General features: G+C 43.2%; 1 protein-coding gene and 1 long non-coding RNA gene across 4 annotated transcripts in view; both read left to right on the forward strand.

Moving 5' to 3' along the window:
* LOC123612780 (uncharacterized) overlaps positions 1-20,036 on the forward strand; it is a 430,881-nt gene that overhangs the window by 198,865 nt on the left and 211,980 nt on the right. The gene's annotated exons all lie outside the window — the stretch shown is intronic.
* On the forward strand, positions 463-2,339 carry LOC105080786 (actin, cytoplasmic 1). The gene has a single exon (XM_010969885.3). It carries the CDS (start codon positions 652-654, stop codon positions 1,723-1,725), a length of 1,074 nt encoding a protein of 357 aa, XP_010968187.3. The 5' UTR covers positions 463-651; the 3' UTR covers positions 1,726-2,339.

Genomic DNA, 20,036 nt, shown 5'->3' on the forward strand with positions numbered 1-20,036 from the left:
GGGTCCTAAGAAGCAGTTCCAAAAGCCTAAACATAAATTACAGTGACATTGAATTTGCTTGGCTGTAAGTTCCATCTTAAGTTTGCAGATCAACCAAATATATTCTACCCATCTTTTTTTAAAAGGTAAATTAAATTAAATGTCCTTAATTCATTTTTTTTTTTTTACTATTTGAAATGAACCTGCTTATATATTTGTTTTTGTTTTTATTACCTGTTTCCTATTGAGACACTAGCCCTTAAGACAGTGCCTGGCACAGACAATGAAATTAAATATTGATTGTATGAAGGGATGAAATCCCTCTCCTGCTTTAAGTTTTCCTGATTATTCTTCTCTCCTTTTCCTGGATTTGGGTTACCCTAAATATTATGTAGCAGATTCTTCTTGTTTGGGACTTAACTGTTTAAAGTTGGCAATGTAAATTCATACCAGACTGTAAGATCCTTGAGGTCAGGGATAAAGTCTTGTGCTTCTATTAAAGTCAGCTTCCCACGCTCAGATAAAAGGAGTTCGTAGAAACTGGCTGGTCGCTCACTCATCGCAGCCGGCCCGCGCTCCGTGTCCTCTCGCTGCTCCGCCGCTTGCCCCACCACATCTCGCCTCCTCCGCCGATCGCGGTGGAAGAAGAAATCGCTGCGCTCGTCATTGACAATGGTTCTGCCACGTGCAAAGACGACGCCCCGGGCTGTCTTCCCTTCCATTGTCGGCTGTCCCCGACACCAGGGCGTCACAGTGGGTGTGGGGCAGAAGGACAGCTACGTGGGCGATGAGGCCCAGAGCAAGTGCGGCATCCTGACTCTCAAGTACCCCGTTGAGCGTGGCATCATCACCAACTGGGACGACATGGAGAAAACCTGGCACCACACCTTCTACAACGAGCTGCGCATGGCCCCCAAGGAGCACCCTGTGCTGCTGACCGAGGCCCCCCTGAACCCCAAGGCCAACTGTGAGAAGGTGACCCAGATCATGTTCGAGATCTTCAACACCCCGGCCATGTACGTGGCCATCCAGGCTGTGCTGTCCCTGTACGCCTCTGGCCACACCACTGGTATTGTCATGGACTCTGGGGATGGGGTCACCCACACTGTGCCCATCTACGAGGGCTATGCCCTCCCCCACGCTGTCCTGCGTCTGGACCTGGCTGGCCGGGACCTGACAGACTACCTCATGAAGATCCTCACTGAGCGTGGCTACAGCTTCACCACCACGGCCGAGCGGGAAATTGTGTGTGACATCAAGGAGAAGCTCTGCTACGTCACCCTGGACTTCGAGCAGGAGATGGCCACTGCTGCCTCCAGCTCCTCCCTGGAGAAGAGCTATGAGCTGCCCGACTGCGTCATCACCGTCGGCAACGAGCGCTTCTGGTGTCCAGAGGTGCTTTTCCAGCCCTCCTTCCTGGGTATGGAGTCACGTGGCATCCACGAAACCACCTTCAACTCCATCATGAAGTGTGATGTCCACATCCGGAAGGACCTGTACGCCAACACGGTGCTGTCTGGTGGGACCGCCATGTACCCCGGCATTGCCGACAGGATGCAGAAGGAGATCACGGCCCTGGCCCCCAGCACGATGAAGATCAAGATCATCGCTCCTCCCGAGCACAAGTACACCGTGTGGATCGGGGGCTCCATCCTGGCCTGGCTGTCCACCTTCCTGCAGATGTGGATCAGCAAGCAGGAGTACGACGAGTCGGGCCCCTCCATCGTCCACCGCAAATGCTTCTAAGCGGACTGCGGGCAGAAGCGTAGCATTTGCTGCATGAGTTAATTGAGAAGTATAAATTTTCCCTGGCAAACATACACACCTCACGCCAGCCTTGTGAAACTGGAATAAGCCTTTGAAAAGAAATTTGTCCTTGAAGCTTGTATCTGGCATCAGCACTGGATGGTAGACTTGTTGCTGATCTTGACCTTGTATTCAAGTTAGCCCTTCCCTCCGTGTATGTTTAATACCCTGTGCTTATCTTTGATTTAAACCCCTAGTTACATGCGGCTCTGTCACTTGTCGTGGCCAAGGTGAGAACACGTTTGTGGAAGAGAAACTCATTGGCTTGATGTGAGTCCGGGAGACCCCGAGTCTCTTGGTTGTGCAGGGTATTTCCGTGTGAGAGCTGCCTGTTCCAGGGTTTCCCTCGAGGCTGCAGGAGTCCTGAACCTGTTGTCATTTCTGTCTCGCCAGCCTGACAGACTTGGGAAGGTCTGAGCCTTAGGATCCACTTTCCTTTCTTCCCTAATATTTTCCTGCCAGAACACCAAGGGTGGTTCCTTGCCTTGAGTTGGAAGATGGTTCGCATTCACACCTGTAAATTTATTCATCCTTTTAATTTATGTAAGGTTTTTGTACGCAATTCTCAATTCTTTAAGAGATGACAACAAATTTTGGCTTTCTACTGTCATGGGAGAACATCAGTCCCCAGCAACGAGTCATTGTGAGGAAATAAAAAAGGCTGCAGTTAAAAAAAAAACAACAAAAAAACGAACGGGCTGGTCAGCTGGACCAGGTGTGAGACAAGTAGACATTTAGGGAGGGCCCTTCCTCTCCGCACCAAGTCCCCAATAACAGCAGAGAGCTGTGGCTCATGGTGAGAAATGCGAGTCTTTTTTTCCAGAAGAAAATTTACTAGCTTCGGGAGGTTACTTCGCTTAGGGGCTGTGGCACTCAGCTCTGCCTCTCTGTGGCTTTGTGTGAAACTGAGTAATGTCATAAAATTGTCAGTTGTGTGTGTGGCTTAGAACTGAAATTTGCCGTCAGTTAACACCCTCAGGAAATGCACAACCGAGTTAGACTTGTGTATTTTTAAGAAAAACCAACAACCAAAAAAAAAAGATGCAGAAATCGTTAAGTTGTAACATGTGGTCTCCACCCATTTAGGATGAGAACAGACACCGTGACAAAGAAATTGCAGGGTGGACACAGTTGGAGGCAGGAAGTAAAGACAGATTTTATCATAGCAGAATTCTGGTTGCTTTGCTCTTGAAGTTGTGTGAAAAGAATCAGGATAAATGTGACCAAAATTAAGAAGATGCTTTTGTTATTAAATATCTCTGAGGCTGTTTGGCTCACTCCATCCGCATTCAGTAAAGACAGAGCTCACATTGTCTCCAAGGAGGCATTAAGTTCAGCAGTATTTGCCATCGATGAGTGGTCCAGAGTGCAGAGTGGTTTCCAAAAGCTGGATTGTCAGCAAACTGGCAGGGTCAAAATGTGGTTTTGGGGTCCCAAGGATCTCACTCTCCAGAGAGACACCCTTTGGAGCAAGAGCCAGGATGGATTTTTACAATTACTCTGGCCATCTCGGGGAAGTTAACTTACTTTTTGAGGAGCTCAGAATATGGTCAAAATGGCTTCTGAGGTGTCTTTAAAAATTTTGAACTAATTTCAGGTTTTCAGAAGAGTCGCAAAAACAGTCCAGTGAGTTTCCATAAATCATCCAATTCTTCTAACTTCTGCATATTATGTAACTATAGTATGATCATCAGAACCATGAAATCAACATTGATTCGCTGCTGTAAACTGAAGATCTCATCTGAATCTCACCGAGCTTTCTACTAATGTCCAAGATCCCACGTTGCATTTCATTATTTCTCCTCTGTCTCCCCAAAGCTGTAGTTACTGTTCCTCAGACTTTTCTTGTCTTCACAACTTCGACACGTTTGAAGGCTCCTCATCAGCTGTTTTGTAGATTATCCCTCAATTTGGGCTTGCCTGATATTTCCCCATGATTGGAATGAGGTTATGCAGATTAGGTAAGAATCCCACAGAAGTGATGTCGTGTCCTTTTTGGGGCATCACATCATGGATTCCTGACGCCGATGCATCTTATTGCTAGTGATGTTCACCTTAATCATTGGGTTAAGATGGTGTCTGCCTGTTTTCTCCACTCTCTCTTCCTTTGTAGTTAATAAATACCTTGGGGGAGATACGAAGAGGCTAAGCAAATTCTGTTTCTCCTCTAACTTTCACCCTCCAATTTTAGCATCCATGAATGTTTCTTGTCTGCAACAATCATTATGACGGAGTGTTCCTGTTATTACCGTGAAGTTTTCTATTTCCCTTTGTCCTTCTACACTTATTAATTAGAATTTTATTCTGAGGAAGAGCAGTCTTTGCTCCCCTAGGTAATTGATAAATAGAATTGTTAGTCTGGACTCAAGATATTTATTCTATTCAATGTGTCATAGTCCCACATTATTATTATTTACTTTATGCCTCAAATTGTTCCAACTCAGGTCATTAGGAGCTCCTCTGGCTTGGCTCTTCTGTTCCATCAACAAGCCCTTATCATTTTTTTGAGCAGTTCCTTATTTTCTGGTACCACATGATGTTCCTGGCTGGTATTGTACTTTCTCTGATCCAGCCCTAGAGTCACTGGGTGGCTGGGAGTGACCCTGGAGCACCAAGTCATCACCCTTTGGCCTTGAATTCAGATCCAATTTACTTAGAAATCAATGAGCCACTAGGAAACTCGATGGCACCCAAGTCTGTCAAGGTGTCCCAAAAGATACTATTAATAATGTACGCCAAGCCTGGAAGGTGGTTATGAAGGTTGGAGATCTATTTCCCATCACGGGTGGAGGAGAGAGCTTGTGGCACAGGGAGACCTGGTTTAGAGGCATCTCTGCCACCTGCTGTCTGGGACCCCACACACTTCCTATTGCCATTCCACAGAGGGACTAAGTCTGACCGAGCATGCCACTCACAGGCTTCCCGTGTGGATCAAATGAGCCACGCACAGAAATGTTTATGAACTGCAGAATGTTATAAAAAGGTGGGGTGTTAGTGTCATTGCTTCTATAAACACTTACTCATCATGATCGTGATGGAGTTAGAATGGACCTGAAAGATCATCCTTTTCAATGCCTGTGTTTTACAGGCAGAGGAGCAGAGCCCCCAACAGGTTAAATCATCTGAGCAAGGCTCCAGGGAGGTAGAACTGAGACTAGAACTCACGTCTTCCAATCCCTCGTTGTGTGTTTTCTTCATTAGACCTTCTGCTATTTAAGCATTTTTCCATCATCAAACCTGGGAGAAGCTCCCTTGATTTTCTTTTCTTTTTAATAGCTCCTTCTAAAATAGAATTCAGGTAGACTAGAGAAACAGAGTCCCAGTGTTACTTTTGAAATGCTGTTACTTTAAACTTTTCACTCATTATTCTTGGCTGTCTGGGGAGGGTGGGGCTAATTCTTTTCTGTAAGAAACATCACAAGATAAGGTATCTCTGTTCCCAGAAAACTACTATCTGAACCTAGTTCTGGGAAGAGATTCCAATTCTGCTGCTGAAAGGGACTCCTACACACTGGCAATGACTACATGATGCCAGACATCTGGATGTTTAGAAACACACCAGTGATTGCCTACGTGTTTTCTCTGTTTTTATTCTAGATGCTTGGAGTCATGGAGACTCTGAATCTAGACTCTCAGTGAAGAAAAGGGTTTCTTTTTGAAATTGTATGTCTTCTTACAACAGCTCAGAACAGGACTTTCTTTCTTTTTTTCCTGGAATATTTGTTGAGCAGGAACTTGGAACTTCAGAAATGCATGCTTTGTAAGGTCCCAATTCTCAGAACTTTCCCCACTGAAATCAGTAATGGGCACCTGCCGTAATGTGTTGTTCAGAACTCCTCTCTGCGCTGGGCAGTTTGCCTTCTCATCTCACGTGGATCTGGGAAGTTGTATGTTGTGATGTCCTGCCTCCTCTCCGGCTGCAGATGTGGATCTGTGAACAGATCTCGCTAATCTTGGATCCCATCTCTGCCCATGGTACTTGTGCAGAGCTGATCATCGTATCTGTATTTCTGGATCCAGCTCTACTTGAGCTGGACCCCAGGACTTCAGAGTCAAGTGAACCAGCAAGTCCCTTCTTGGCTTCAAAGTCTTGAGCTGGGTTTCTGTCTCTTGCAGCCACAAGGGTTCAGACTACTCCCAGGTCCTTGTCTCAGGGACGTTCCATTTTACCTGCCCATTGCAGGCAATCAGTAAATGCGTGTTGAATAAGTGAACACATAGCAAGGGTCTTCCAGTCCAAGAATGTGAGCCTGTCCCTTTGATCTCTTCTTCCAACAGCCATTTATCAGGATGCAAGAGACAAATGGAGGAGGGAACGTTATTTTTGAATTATCAGTGAGCAGCGATATAACTCAAAGGACAAGAAAAAAGACAACCAAGGTATCTGAATAATTCAGACTGGATAATTAGCTGGAATGCTTAGCGCTATCAGAAATTCCACTGCTTAGGATCCCTTTGTTCAGCCAATAGTTGCAATCTGTCTCATTTCATTACATCAGATTTTTAATGAGAAGGGAAGGAGAAAAAGAAATATTTGTCAGACACCAGGCTGGGCAGCAGGGCCAGCACCGTGGGCGAGCCCTGTGCAGTCCCACTGGGTCCTGTGCTTAGAAAGGCCCTGCTCTTGGTTTAATACTTTACAGTCGCTGGCTTGAAGTTCTTCATAATTTTTAAAATATATTTTAATTGAAGTACAGTCAGTTTACAATGTTGTGTCAATTTCTGGTGTACAGCACAAAACTTCAGTCATCTAGGAACATACATATATTTGTTTTCATATTCTTTTTCACCACAAGTTACTACAAGATATTGAATATGGTTCCCTGTACTATACGCTATGAACTTGTTGTTTATCAGATTTTGTGAGAATCCTCCTATATTTCGAAATTTCGAAGAGACAGTCTGCCAGAGCTCAGTAGGTGTTCTGTGCGATTCAGTGGGTTTGTAGATGTAATTCTCGGTGGGAGAGGGTGAGCTGTGAGTCTCTCTACCCCACCATCTTGGCTCCGCCCCTTGAAGATCTTCATAATATTTGAGCAAGTTTTCCCATGGTTTCACTTTTCACAGGGCCTTGCAAATTTCTGTAGCCAGTCCTATTAATCCTCATATCAGCCCAAGGATATTGTGTCATTAACCCCATCTTTCTAGAAGGAGGACCTGGATAAACATCCAGCCCAAGGTCACCTTGCAGAGCCAGGAGTTGGACTCATGTCTGTCTAGCGTGAGGGCCTCTGAGCTTTCCTCGGCCTCCCTCTGCTCACATGCAGGTAATAAGAGAGGGTCCTACCTCCGAGGGGCCTACATCTAATCGTAGGTAAGAACCATGGGTAGCATGAGGCCAGGTGAATTCGAGGATTCTCCAAACACTGCATTTATGACTAGAAATTTCTCAAGTTCTTTTTATTCATTTGTCTGATTGATTTTTTTGAACGCCTGAAATGGGCCACGCACTGTACATGCATTTGTTCTTTCAACAAAATTCATTGAGCTCCTGATCTGTGCCAAGTCCTTTCTGAGGCTCTGAGAATAGGGTGATGAATAAAGCAGGTGAGATCTCAGCTTTTGTGGACATCACGTGTGCGTGTGCGTGTGCGTGTGTGTGTGTGTGTGTGTGTGAGGGTTGACGGGGCAGCAGGAGTTGACCATAAATAAGTTACCAAACAAACTGAATAATAAAGGACATGATAATCACAATGGAAAAAAAAGAAATCAGGATGTGTGATCGAGGTAGGGTGAGCAGGGAACCTCTCTCCAAGGACTGGATATTTAAGCTGAAGTCTGAAGAATCCAGCCGTTGGGGGAACCAGCTTAAGCAGCTTCATACAGAAGCAGGGACGAGGGACAAAGACCCCGGGACTGCAGATAGCCCGGCAGGCTGCGTGATCCTCACCTTAAGCTCATTTTGCAGGAGTGGAAACTGAGCTCTGGGGAGGTAAAGACATCTGCTGGCGTCGTGCTTAGTGGGAGATGAAGCATTAAATTCTATCTTCAGAGCTGATGCAGTTGGGCCCTCTGCTCTGGCATCCTTGGAGCAGTAAGATGACGAAGGAACTGATTTAGATGGTGACAGCCTTGGAGGGGCAGACGTACAAGTCTGAACTGAGACCTCTCTGACCACATAAATATTTATTGCGAATCTGCATCACATTTTCCAGTGTTCTACTTTTTTTCTTTTAATCTCCCAGCATAATTTGTATGCCAGGGATCCATAAATCCTAGTGGAAGGTTGCAGTTTGATTTTGGGGTGGGCGTGGCCATAGGGTAGAGCGCATGTCCAGTAGACTACCTGTTCCTCCTCTCCTGGGTTTAGTGGCTCCTTACCTCGAATTTGGGGGTTCCGGTGCCCTGAGAGATGAGAATCTCGGCTCCAACAGAATGGCCCGATGTCAGCCTGGAACCACGTGCAGTCAGTGAGATGCTCATGACACCCAGCTCTGATAAATGGGGTAGATACACTGTCATCTCAGATTTGAACCGTGTCCATGGAAAGCCCTGCCCCAGTCCCTAAGTGGATTAGAACTAGGCTGAAATAGGCTGCTGATAGGCGTGACCCTGTTTCCACATTTCATTAAAAAACCACAACCAGAGTTACATCTTGCTTCAAGTCCTGGAGAAGAAAGAAACCTTTGCATTCATTGCCTTGCCTGAAATTACTTTGGATGCATTTTAAAACCAGTCACAACTAACAGTAATTATTATTGTGGCTGTTTGAATGTAAGACATACTCACCTAAATGGTAAATATTAACAATCATCGTACAAGATATGATGATTTAGACGCTCAATATGTATTTGTGATTTAGCTAAATGCACTAAAATTTGCATTTGTGCTTGTTTCAAACCACTAATTTTAGTGTGTTATAGTTAATTATTGGGTCATATCCTTGCTTTATTGCTTTGGGCTGTAAGATTTAGTAAACAAAAGCATGAATAAAATGTAATTTCTAAAGCAGTTTGTAAAGATCCACATGTCACAAAGCTAAAGTGGATTTCTGGATATAACAACAGCTATTTTTGATAGTTTCATGAAATATTTGGTATTTTAAGTCCCAATGCTGAGTTAACGACAGCAGCCAAAGAACAGCCACTTCTGACTTTTGATGGAGCAAAAAGCAAAGGAAGATGCTCTGAAAGTCGTATACATGACTGTGTCTGGCAGTGAGCAGTTTATCTTTTCTGGTATTATTCTTGGGTGGGTATTAATGAAAATGTCCTTTACAAAATGTCAAATGTGTTTATAAATATGTGATTCAGTTTGGACTTAGGAAAGACAGAAGAGGTCCGTGGGTAGATGAACTCCCAGTTGATTATATTTGATTGGGGTGGATCAGTGGCCTGTCTTTAGGAAAAAACATTTCTTGAATTTGTGTTGTAGATGGGGTCCTCCCTACAACTCTTCTGGGGGGCATGGGGTGGGTGGATGTCCAGGAGTAAGTTTATTAATTATTCTTTTACCATCCCTCTATCCCTGCCAAATACATATCATCATGATTATTACGTATAATTAGAAGCTCTGCTTGCAGGTGGGTGCCTGGTCCATACTGAAGAAAGATGATTCAAAACACAGCCCTTAGTGAAGGTATCTGGGCTCCTGCCCTCAGTGTGATGCTGGCCAGTTTAGAAGTGATGCTTCCAGACAGGTAGCAGTCTTGTTGTTTCCCCTCCCTCCCTCTCTGGCCCTGACAACTTTTTCCTTATTCCATCTTATGTATTTAGACGCTACCCTGCTTTTATTTTGCTCCGCGTTGATCATGCTACAGTGACCTTGCAAATTACCACTCCCCACTTGACCCAAGTTTCAAGTAATTATACCCGGTTTGGCTATAGTAATGCGTGCCCAAGCCGTCTGCAAGTGCCCTGACCCGTGAGGAATGTCTCCTTGTTGATTTTCATGTATGAGAAGAGGCTCACCCCACCCCGAGCCCCTACACGGGTCATTGTGATGGTGTCGCAGACAATAGGAAATCTGAGAAAAGCGTCACCCTCTCACCTCCCAGCAGAGCCAGCGTGCACAGGAGAGCTCTGAAACCGGACCGTTCTGCTGAGCTGCCCAATTAGCCACTAAAGGAGGCCAACTGGCAATAGCAACAAACTGGGTCAAAAATAATATTCTTGCGTATTTCTTAAGTTCCTTTCCCGGAGAAATGGAGGGGGGATGTGCAGTAAAAAATGAGGCGTCTTTTCATGAGTGGGTAAAACCATACCTGCCCTAACTGTACAGGCTGTGAAAGATGCTGGGCTCAGCAAAACCTGGTCACAACTCCAGAATGACTCCGGGCTCCGTGCCTTTGTAGAATGTCCCAGTTCATTCTCTGCAGTTAATCCCAGACTGACTCTGAGTTATGCCCAGAGTGACTCTTTCCCACGGACTCTGCTGGTATCGGGGGAGTCCTGGATCCGCCGCCCGGCGTCAGATCAAGGTCCCCCCGTGGTGTTGGCATGTACACCAGTACCCACCTGCTTTCGGCTCCAAAGACAACAGTTTTCTCTGACTCCTTTGTATTCCTTTTGCCTTACAAGTTAATGTTCAGGCGGGGACATGGTGGGGGAAGGAGCATCCTCACTCCAGGCAACGGAGGGGTTTGAGTTTCTGGGTCAGCGGATAACGACTTCCCTTTGCCATTCCTGGCAGGCCGCCTTTGGTGGAGGCTGCCTTAGCACTGACATGTTTGGTAACTTGAGGAAGGGATGGAGCAATCCGTTATCTGCTTCGATATCGCTTAGCTAGCCTCGTGCCCGGAGTGGCCATCTTGAATTGATTGCTCCAGCGACACAAGTCAGAGGCGAACTCCGTGCCAATCCTGCCTGCCAGCAGATGGCTCCAAATTAGGTCATTGTTTTGACAGTTGCACAAAAGAACCCCAAACAGCCTGAACAAACCCTTACACATGTTGGATCACCCAGAACAGTTGTGACATGAAAAATGAACCTGGACCAAAACACTGGGAAGTGTGAAACACCACTGAGGGCTTCTCTCTGACTCCTCACATCCAGGGAAACCCTGAGCGAGGCTGGAGAAGATTTCTCTGGTTCCCCTCCCAGCCTCCTCCAGCTCTGGGTGTTGGAACTGCTTGGGTGGCAGTGATGATCTGATTAGGGGAGGACAATTATGTCAAACCTCAGTGATTGCAAGCTCCATTGAGAAGCATCTTGGCAGCCTGGACGCTGAGATTCTTGGAACACTGTATTTTTCACCAGTTCCAAAAGTGTACATGTAGCAAGTCATGTGACCCTAAAGTAACACTGGAAATTCATAGAATTGGAGCATCCACTGGGACCACTTATCATTTAAGTTGGGAAATTGGGCCGGCATATGGCTTTCTGAGCTCTTTGCGGGGACAACCACTGTGTCTTGGCTTCTAGAATCTGCATTCCTTGACGGCAGCACTTGAATCCTTAGCACTGACCCAGCTTAACCTGGTCACTCAAGCTTGCACCTGAAGAAGGGACGTTTCCCTGTTTTAGATCTGTGTGCCCCTCAGAACTGGGGTCAAAAGTGATCACACGTTTCCCTTTTTCTTCTTGAGGTGTTAGAAAGAGCACTTGGTTAGATGTATGTTTTCTTCTCTTATGTCTTAGTTCTGGAAACTCATGAAGGCAAGAAATGTGGCCTGTGTTTGTATTGACTTCTTACACCTTCCATAACAAAGTGTCACAAACTGGATGGCTAACACAACAGAAATTTACCCACAGCTCAGGAGAGAAGAAGTCTGAGATCAAGGTGTTGGCAGAGCTGGTTCCTTCTTGGGGGCTCTGAACAGAGGGAGAATCTGTTCCATGCCTCCCTCCTGGTGGCTGCCAGAAATCCTTGGTGTTCCTTGGCTTGTAGCAGCCTAAATCCAATCTTTGCCTCCATCTTCACATGGCGATTTCTCTGTGTGCCTCTGTGTCCAAGTATCTTTCTTCCTGTAAGGACACCAGTCACTGGCTCAGATGACCATTTTCCCCCATATGACCTCACCTTAACTTGTTATCTCTGCAAAGACCCTGTTTCCAAATAAGGTCACATTCACAGGTAACAGGGTTAGGACTTGAAGATGTCTTCTTGGAGGACACATTCGGTCCACTGCAGAGTTTAACTCCCAAGTGCATCCCCAGTGCCTGCCACCTCTTGCTATCTGTAGGCTTTTGGCAGCTGACGGAATTCCTGGACTGGAGTTCCCTCATCCATGGAATGAGAACCCTGAACTAGACCATCTCCAATGTTGTGCTCCCTGCCTGTATGCCCCTGTCGGTGGGTGTTCCTGTGTATGCTGGAGGGCACCTTTATCTGGGTAGGGGTAAATATCAACCCAGGAGGGACCTGAATTTTAAATGTGAAGTTCAAGGTCTCTCAATAGTTAACTCCTCAGCTGGGCAGTATTGGTGAAGTGAGTCTTAAAATGAATACCATTCAAGCACTAGGCATTCATGGAATTTTGTTAGAGGCATTCATGGCACAACATTTTATGGGCCAGTATACAAACATTTTCATTCCCCCTCGCCTTGGAGTGGAGGGCTTATAGAAAAATCCCATGATTTCCAAAAGACGTACTAGGGGAATGCATGGAGGTCTTCCAGCTCTCAGGTGTGCTGGGGCACAGGACTTGGCCTTGCTCATGTGCCCGGCGAGGAAGTCGAACTGAAAATTCTTAACAAAGGCTAAATGAACCCCAGAGGTGCCTCTGGGTCACTGCAGGTTCCCTGAAGGGCTTCTCTGCATTTTCCACTCTGCACAGTGATGTTTGTTTCATCACTTTAGCTTTTTTCTTATTCCCCTTATAGCCCAGGGGTTGTGAAGCCCCATCTAAAATCTCTTAAAATGACTTCCTCTTCTGCAGTGCCTTCCCATCTCTGCTCCCCTCACCAGCGCATTCTTTATCACGGTGCTTCATTCATCCTAGGAGCTATGACACATGAACCAGGCTCGCTGCTCAGAGATGACCGTAACACAGACACTTTCTTCCCGGAGCTCATAGTGGGATGTTAGAACGCATAGCTAAGTGCAAAGGTGGAGACTGGTCCAGGTAGTTATGGGAGCTCAGAAGACCTGCACCTAAGCCAGCCCAGGGCCAGGGAGACTTTTGGGAGGAGACAGATGATTCAAGGGGCTCGGGGAGTCATCCTGTTTCCTTAGGATGGTGAGGTCTTCCAACCCGAGGGAGAGATGCGCAGACAAGAGGCAGGAACGGCGAGCTGAGCGTGGTGTGTGGCTTGTTGTCGGAGTGCAACTCCTCTGCTCAGAATTCATGGTTAACGAACCTTAGGGACAGCAGCAAAATTTATCTTCTTCCCACGGCACCTCCATCAGATTAAACTTTGTCTTTGAGCTGATTGTAAAGAGGAGGCGAGGCTAGCTCCCAGCCCTGGTGTGATTTACCGGTAACTCTCCCAAGTGGTGTATAGCATGAAAGAGGTGAACGTGTGTTTGGTGATTCATCTTTCTCGATCTGCAGACACTGGACGAATAGTGCGGGTTTGCTTCTGAGCATTATCTTGGGGCAGGTTGGAGGGGCAGCGCGGACCTAGAGTGGCACCCTGATGGTGCACTGACTTGAAATAGAGACAGCCCATGGTGGAGGTCAGGGAAACCTTATAATCCTCCACCAATTAAGACTCTGCTCAAGGCCTTTGTCTGCTTAGCGAGCCTGTGGGGGTCAAGCCTGTCCTTGACCCCATCTCCCAGGCAGTTAATCCCATCTGGCCAGACGCCTCGCCTCCCTGGAAGAAACTTCAACTATTCTGGAAGGTTCTGCTCACCCCAGGCACCCTCTGTGAATCCCTCCAAAGCCCTCCGGGAGAAGTTAATGAGCACACGCTGTGATGGATGGTCTTTTGGTATTTTGTTCATAATAATAATATCTTACCATTGACAAAGCTGGGCAGAACTTGTGCTTGACATAACTATGGTGAGTCTGCACATTTTCTCATATAATCTGCCTGTGATGCTCATGAGCGTGAACCCCTCACTTCTCCCACTGCGGGGAGCATACTTGCTGATGGCTTAGCTGCTGTGCTCTGAGCCCACCACGGCGTCTCGGTTGCTGCTCCCAGCCTGTGGCTGAGTTTGGCAGGAATTCAGACTGAGCGGTGTGGGTCTCCTCCAGTGAACGACGTTGACTGCAGGGGGCCCCATCAGTTTACCAGGACTTTCTTAGAACTAACTGCACAACAGGCTAAGACTCTTTCCGTCCCTGTCTCCTCCACAACCAGGTCTTTCTGGCCCCAGCATCTGCTCTTTACTCTGCCATGTGGCCTTGCCCCTCCCTTGGGACATGTCTTTTTTTGGAGAGCAATTCCTGTGTTTTATCTGTTTTCTCGCCAGACTCCATGCCTTGGGGGGACGTTGTCATCTTCAGAAGCCTCATTCCTAGCTCGGTGCCCTACAGAGTAGGTGACTCATAATTGCTTGCTGAATGAACGCATCCTAACAGTGATTCACTCAGGTATTTCTGACCTCACCTCCTCCAGGAAGCCTTGCTTTTTCCCCTCCTAGCCCACAGCGACTGCTCTGTCTCAGACCCTGCCTGCTGTCCTTGGGATCCTCATCACCCAGGACTTCACTGGTCTCTAACAGCCTCTGTCTCTTCTCAGGTCTCCAGACAGAGCGGAGCTGTTCTTTAAAGGCAGGGATGGTGTCGGTCTGCTTCTTCAGGGTCCTCACACACCCAACAGTTGGGTATTTGTCTAGCAGACATTTGATAAATACTTTAAAAAAAGTAATTATTTTTTTTTTAGATTTTTTAAATGTCATCTATTTATTTATGATTATATTATTTAACTATTTTATTTTGGCAGGGGGAGGGGAGGTAATTGGGTTTGTTTAGTTTTATAGGAGGTACTGGGGATTGAAACAAAGACCTTGTGCATGCTAAGCCTGTGCTCTACCATTTGCACTATGCCCTCCCCACAGTTTATTTTTTTATTGAAGTATATTCAGTTTACAATGTTATATTAATTTCTGGTGTATAACATAGTGATTCAGTTATATATATATATATATTCCTTTTCATGTTCTTTTTCATTACAAGATATTGAATATGGTTCCCTGTGCCGTACGGAAGAAACTTATTGTACGTAGTAGTTTGTATTTGCAAATCCCAAACTCCCAATTTAGCCCTCTACCCTCCTCTTTCCTCCCTGGTAACCGTAAGTTTGTTTTCTATGTCTGTGTCTGTTTCTGTTTTGTCAATAAGTTCATCTGTGTCATTTTTTTAGATTCCACATATAAGTGATATCATATGGTATTTTTCTTTCCCTTTTTCCTCTACTTCACTTAGAATGACGATCTCCAGGTCCATCCATGTTGCTGCAAATGGCATTATTTCATTCTTTTTTATGGCTGAGTAGTATTCCATTATATAAGTATACCACAACCTCTTATCCAGTCATCTGTCGATGGACATTTAGGTTGCTTCCACATCTTGGCTATTGTAAATAGTGCTGCTGTGAACACTGGGGTGCATGTGTCTTTTCGAATTAGAATTTCCTCCAGATGCCCAGGAGTGGGATTGCTGGATCATAGGGTAAGTCTATTTTCAGTAATCTCCATACTGTTTTCCTTAATGGCTGCACCAAACTGCATTAAAAACTTTTTGATTTATTGTAATTAATTGATTTTTAAGCTTGCTTGTTACCCATCTTCTCTTTGTCCCCACCCCCACCTTGAAATGGACTGTTAGGCTCTGAGGTCTTTTAGCTTCTGAGATTGTTCAATTATAATGTATCTTTATGCTCTAGGTTGTGTACATTGTCAGTGAGTGCAATATTGTCCCAAGGGGACAAAAATTACTTCTTGGAGGATAAAGAAAATCTTACTCTTTAAGTATATAAAGCAGAGATATACATTCAGTACATAAGCAGATATACAGTATAGCTGTGGTATTAAAATTTCATGGGAAATGATTTTTTTTTAAACATCTTTAAAAGCTCCTACAGGGACAGGGTGGGCAATAATGAAAAAAAAATAAATAAAAGCAATGTTGAATCACAGCTTGAGGAGTGAGACTGGATCACAGTGTAGGGACTGTCTGTCTTACCAACCAAAATGTCCCCTTGATGACTCAACACACATATTATGGACATCTTTATTAATAAACCATCTTTATTAATGAACCTTTATTAGGTAATTAATTTATTAACTAATCTTTATTTATAGAGTAGATGAATTATTGTCAGAGCTGGAGAGATCTTTTAAAAATTTGTCATAAATGAGTAGGTTTCTCATTATCAGCATCACTTCCCAGAATGGTACATTTGTGCTCAAGGATGAACCTACATTGACACATCATAATCACCCAAAGTCCATAGTTTACCTTAGGGTTCACACTTGGTGTAGTATATTCTATGATATAGATCCATCATTATAAAGCCATAGAGTATTTTCACTGCCCTAAAAATTCCCTGTGCTCTGCCTATTCATTCCTCCTCCAATCCCCAACCCCTGGCAACCTCTGACTTTTTTTTTTTTTTGATTATCTTCATAGTTTTGCTGCTTCCAGAATGTCATATAGTTGGAATCATGCAGCATATACCCTTTTCAGATTGCCTTCTTTAACTTAGTAATATGCATTTAATATTCCTCCATGTTTTTTCATGGTCTGATAGCTCATTTCTTTTTGGCACTCAATAATATTCCATTGTCTGGATATACTAAAGTTTATTTATTCATTTGCCTACTGCGGACATCTTGGTTACTTCCAAATTTTGGCAATTATGCATAAAGATGCTGTAAACCTCCATGTGCAGGTTTTTGTGGGGATAGACAAAACCTTCAACCTTTGGGTTGAAAGGAGCATGACTGCTGCATTATATGGTAAGAGTATGTTTAGTTTTACAAGAAATTACCAAAGTGTCTCCCGAAGTGGTTTTACCATTTTGCATTTCCACCAACAATATTTAAGAGTTCCTCTTGCTCCACATCCTAGTCAGCATTTGGTGTTGTCAGTGTTTCAGGTTATGGCCATTCTAATAGATGTGTAGTAGTATCTTGTTCTTGTTTTGATTTGCATATTCTTGATGACATATGAAATAGGGCATATTTTCATATGCTCATTTGCCATTTGTATGTCTTATTTGGTGAGTTGTCTGTTACGATCTTTGGCTCATGTTTTAATTGAGTTGTTTGTTTTCTCATTGTTGAGGCCTAAGAAAAGTTATTTGTATATTTTGGATAACAGTCCTTTATTAGAGTTTTCTTTTGCAAATATTTTTTTTCCCACTATGTGGCTTGTCTTCTAATTTTCTTGGTACCGTGTTTCACAGAGCAGAAGATTTTAATTTTAATGAAGTACAGCTTATCAGTGATTTCTTTGATGGATTGTGTCTTTGGTATATCATCATGCCCAAGGTCATCTAGGTTTTCTCCTATGTTGTCTTCTAGGTGTTTTATAGTTTTGTGTTTTACATTTAGATCTATGATCCATTTTAAGTTAATTTTTGTGAGACTGTAAGCTCAATGTCTAGATTCTTTTTTTTTTTTTAATGTGAATGTCCAGTTGTTCCAGCACTATTTGTTGAAGACACTAGATTTTTTCCTTTGTATTGTCTTTGCTATGTTGTCAAAGATCAATTAACTGTATTTATCGGGGTCTATTTCTGGGCTCTCTATTCTGTTACATTGATCTATTTGTCTCCCCCACCCCAATACCACACTGTCTTGATTACTGTAGCTTTATAATAAGTATTAAAGCCAGGTAGTTTCAGTCTTCCAACTTTGTTCTCCTTCAGTATCATGTTGGCTATTCTGAGTATTTGCCTATCAAACTTCAGAGTCAGTTTACTGATATCCATAAAATAACTTGCTAGGATTTTGACTGGGATTATATTGAATATTGACAACACTGAGTTTTCCTATCCATGAACATAGAATATCTCTCCAGTTATTTAGCTCTTTGTTTATTTCTTTCATCAGAGTTTCACAGTTTTCCTCATATAGATCTTGTACATTTTTTTGTTATGTTTATACATAAGTATTTCATGTGGGGGGTGCTAATGTAAATGGGATCATGTTTTTAATTTCAAATTCTATTTTTTCATTGTCAGTATATAGGAAAGCATTTACTTTTGCATACTAACCTTGATTCTTCCAACCTTGCTGTAATTGATTATTAGTTCCAAGAGTTTTGTTGATTCTTTAGAATTTTCTACATAGACAGTCCTGTCATCTGTGAACAAAGATAGTCTTATGTGTTTAATCACAATATACATACCTTTTATTTCCTTTTCCTGTCTTGTTGCATTAGCAAAGACTTCCAGTACAAAGCTAAAAAGGAATAGTGAGAGGGAACATAATTGTCTTGTACCTGATCTTAGCAGGAAAGCTTCCAGTTTTTCACAATTAAATATAATGTTATCTGTGGGGGTTTTTTTAATAGATGTCATTATCAAGTTGAGAAAGTTCCCTCTGTTCTCAGTTTACTAGGAGTTTTTATCATGTGTGATGTTGGGTTTTGTCAAATGTTTTTTCTGCATCTATTAGTATAATCATGTGATTTTTCTTTTTCAGTCTGTTGATGTGATAGATTACATTTTTGATTTTTGGATGTTGAATCAGCCTTACATACTTGAAATAAGTTCCACCTGGTTGTGGTGTATAATTCTTTTTATATATTTTTCAGATTTGATTTGCAAATATTTTATTGAGGAATTTTGCTTCTATGTTCCTGAGAGATATTGGTCTATAGTTTTTATTTTCTTATAATGTAATTGTCTGGTTGTGATATTAAGGTGATTCTTACCTCACAGACTAAGTTAGAATAAGTTAGGAAATATTCTCTCTGCTTCTATTCTCTAAAAGAGATTGTAGAGAAATGGTATAATTTCTTTTTAAATGGCAGAATTTACCAGTGAACCCATCTGGAACTGGTACTTTCTGTTTCAGAAAGTTATTAATTATCATTCAATTTCTTTAATACATATAGGCCTATCTACATCAGTAATTTCTTCTCATGTGAGTTTTGCAGACTTTGTCTTTAAAGGAATTGGTCCCTTTCATCTAGGTTATCAAATTTGTGGGCATAGAGTTATTCCTTACATTCCTTTATTATACTTTTAATTTCCTTGGGATCTGTAGCAATGTCCCCTCTTCCATTTCTGATATTAGTAGCTTGTGTCCTCTCTCTTTATTTTCTTAGCCTAGCTAGAGGCTTTTTGATTTTATTGATCTTTTTGATCACTCAATTTTTCTACTCCCAAGAACTGCATTCATTACCTAGTCTCTCTCACGTTTGTCTCATGGAACGGTTCGAATTGGAGAATTAACCCATGTATTTAAAATCATTAACCTAATGATTTTATTCAGCAGAAGCATCAAAGTAGAGCTTTGGTGAAACACTGTCATGAAGAGAAATATTTTAGGGAGATTACTCTGGTTTCAAATGGATTTTCTTCTGGGAAATTGTCCCTTACAAAGGATGGGGGGCCGAGAAGTGACATTCTGAAGGGGCTAGGAGTCTCTTTTGAATTTCATTTCAACATTGAATTACAACATGAATTGCATTTCAACAGCAAGTGTGTAGTTTTTAATCTAGATCCAGTTTGGAGGACACTAATGAAGATTACGGAAGAGCATAAAGTACCTTCCCCTCTAGCTACCCCTTGGCACCATCACTGCTCTTGGGAGGTTTCCTGATGTGTAAAAATAATTGTACCTGTTTCATTAGTAGTATTCTTATTATCCCCATTGTACAGATGAGAAAAACCAAAGCTCAATAGTTTAAATGCATTGTAAACATCTAACAAGAGTCAAAGTCAGGATATTAACCTGGGCTTATCTAGTTACAAAGCACCTTTCACCATCTCCTGCAGACTCTGCAAGGATTCATGAAGTCTCAAGATGGCAGAGCTGTAATCTAATTTGTTCATTTGAATTTTCTGCCTCTGCATAAAGTTATTTTCAGGCTATAGCATCTTAATTAAGAGGCCTGGAACATCATGGCTTAAGACTCCAGTTGACTGAAAAGTTGACTGATGGAGGACCAACAGAAGAGCCCTACTTCATATATTTCCTTATTTATCCTGGTTTCCTTGGTACCCAAGACTGGGCAGTAATTTTTAAATGTCAGTACACATAAGCACAAACAAATATTATCCCCTTAATTACTGTTCATCATTACTGCTCACACCTAGGGCCCTATAGTCTAGCTTAGCTCATGAGGGATGATTTTAATTAGATACATTCAATTTAAGAGAATGTATCAATTCATTTAGATGCTCTGGGAGACTTCTCTTTTCCCAGTTGGGTGTGTATGAGGTGGGGGGGTCCCACTACTG

Source organism: Camelus bactrianus, chromosome 11 (assembly GCF_048773025.1).
Source record: "Camelus bactrianus isolate YW-2024 breed Bactrian camel chromosome 11, ASM4877302v1, whole genome shotgun sequence".
Lineage (NCBI taxonomy): Eukaryota > Metazoa > Chordata > Mammalia > Artiodactyla > Camelidae > Camelus > Camelus bactrianus.

Coding starts and splice junctions, on each gene's coding strand:
- LOC105080786 (XM_010969885.3), top strand. CDS start 652: ATGGTTCTGCCACGTGCAAAGACGACGCCCCGGGCTGTCTTCCCTTCC.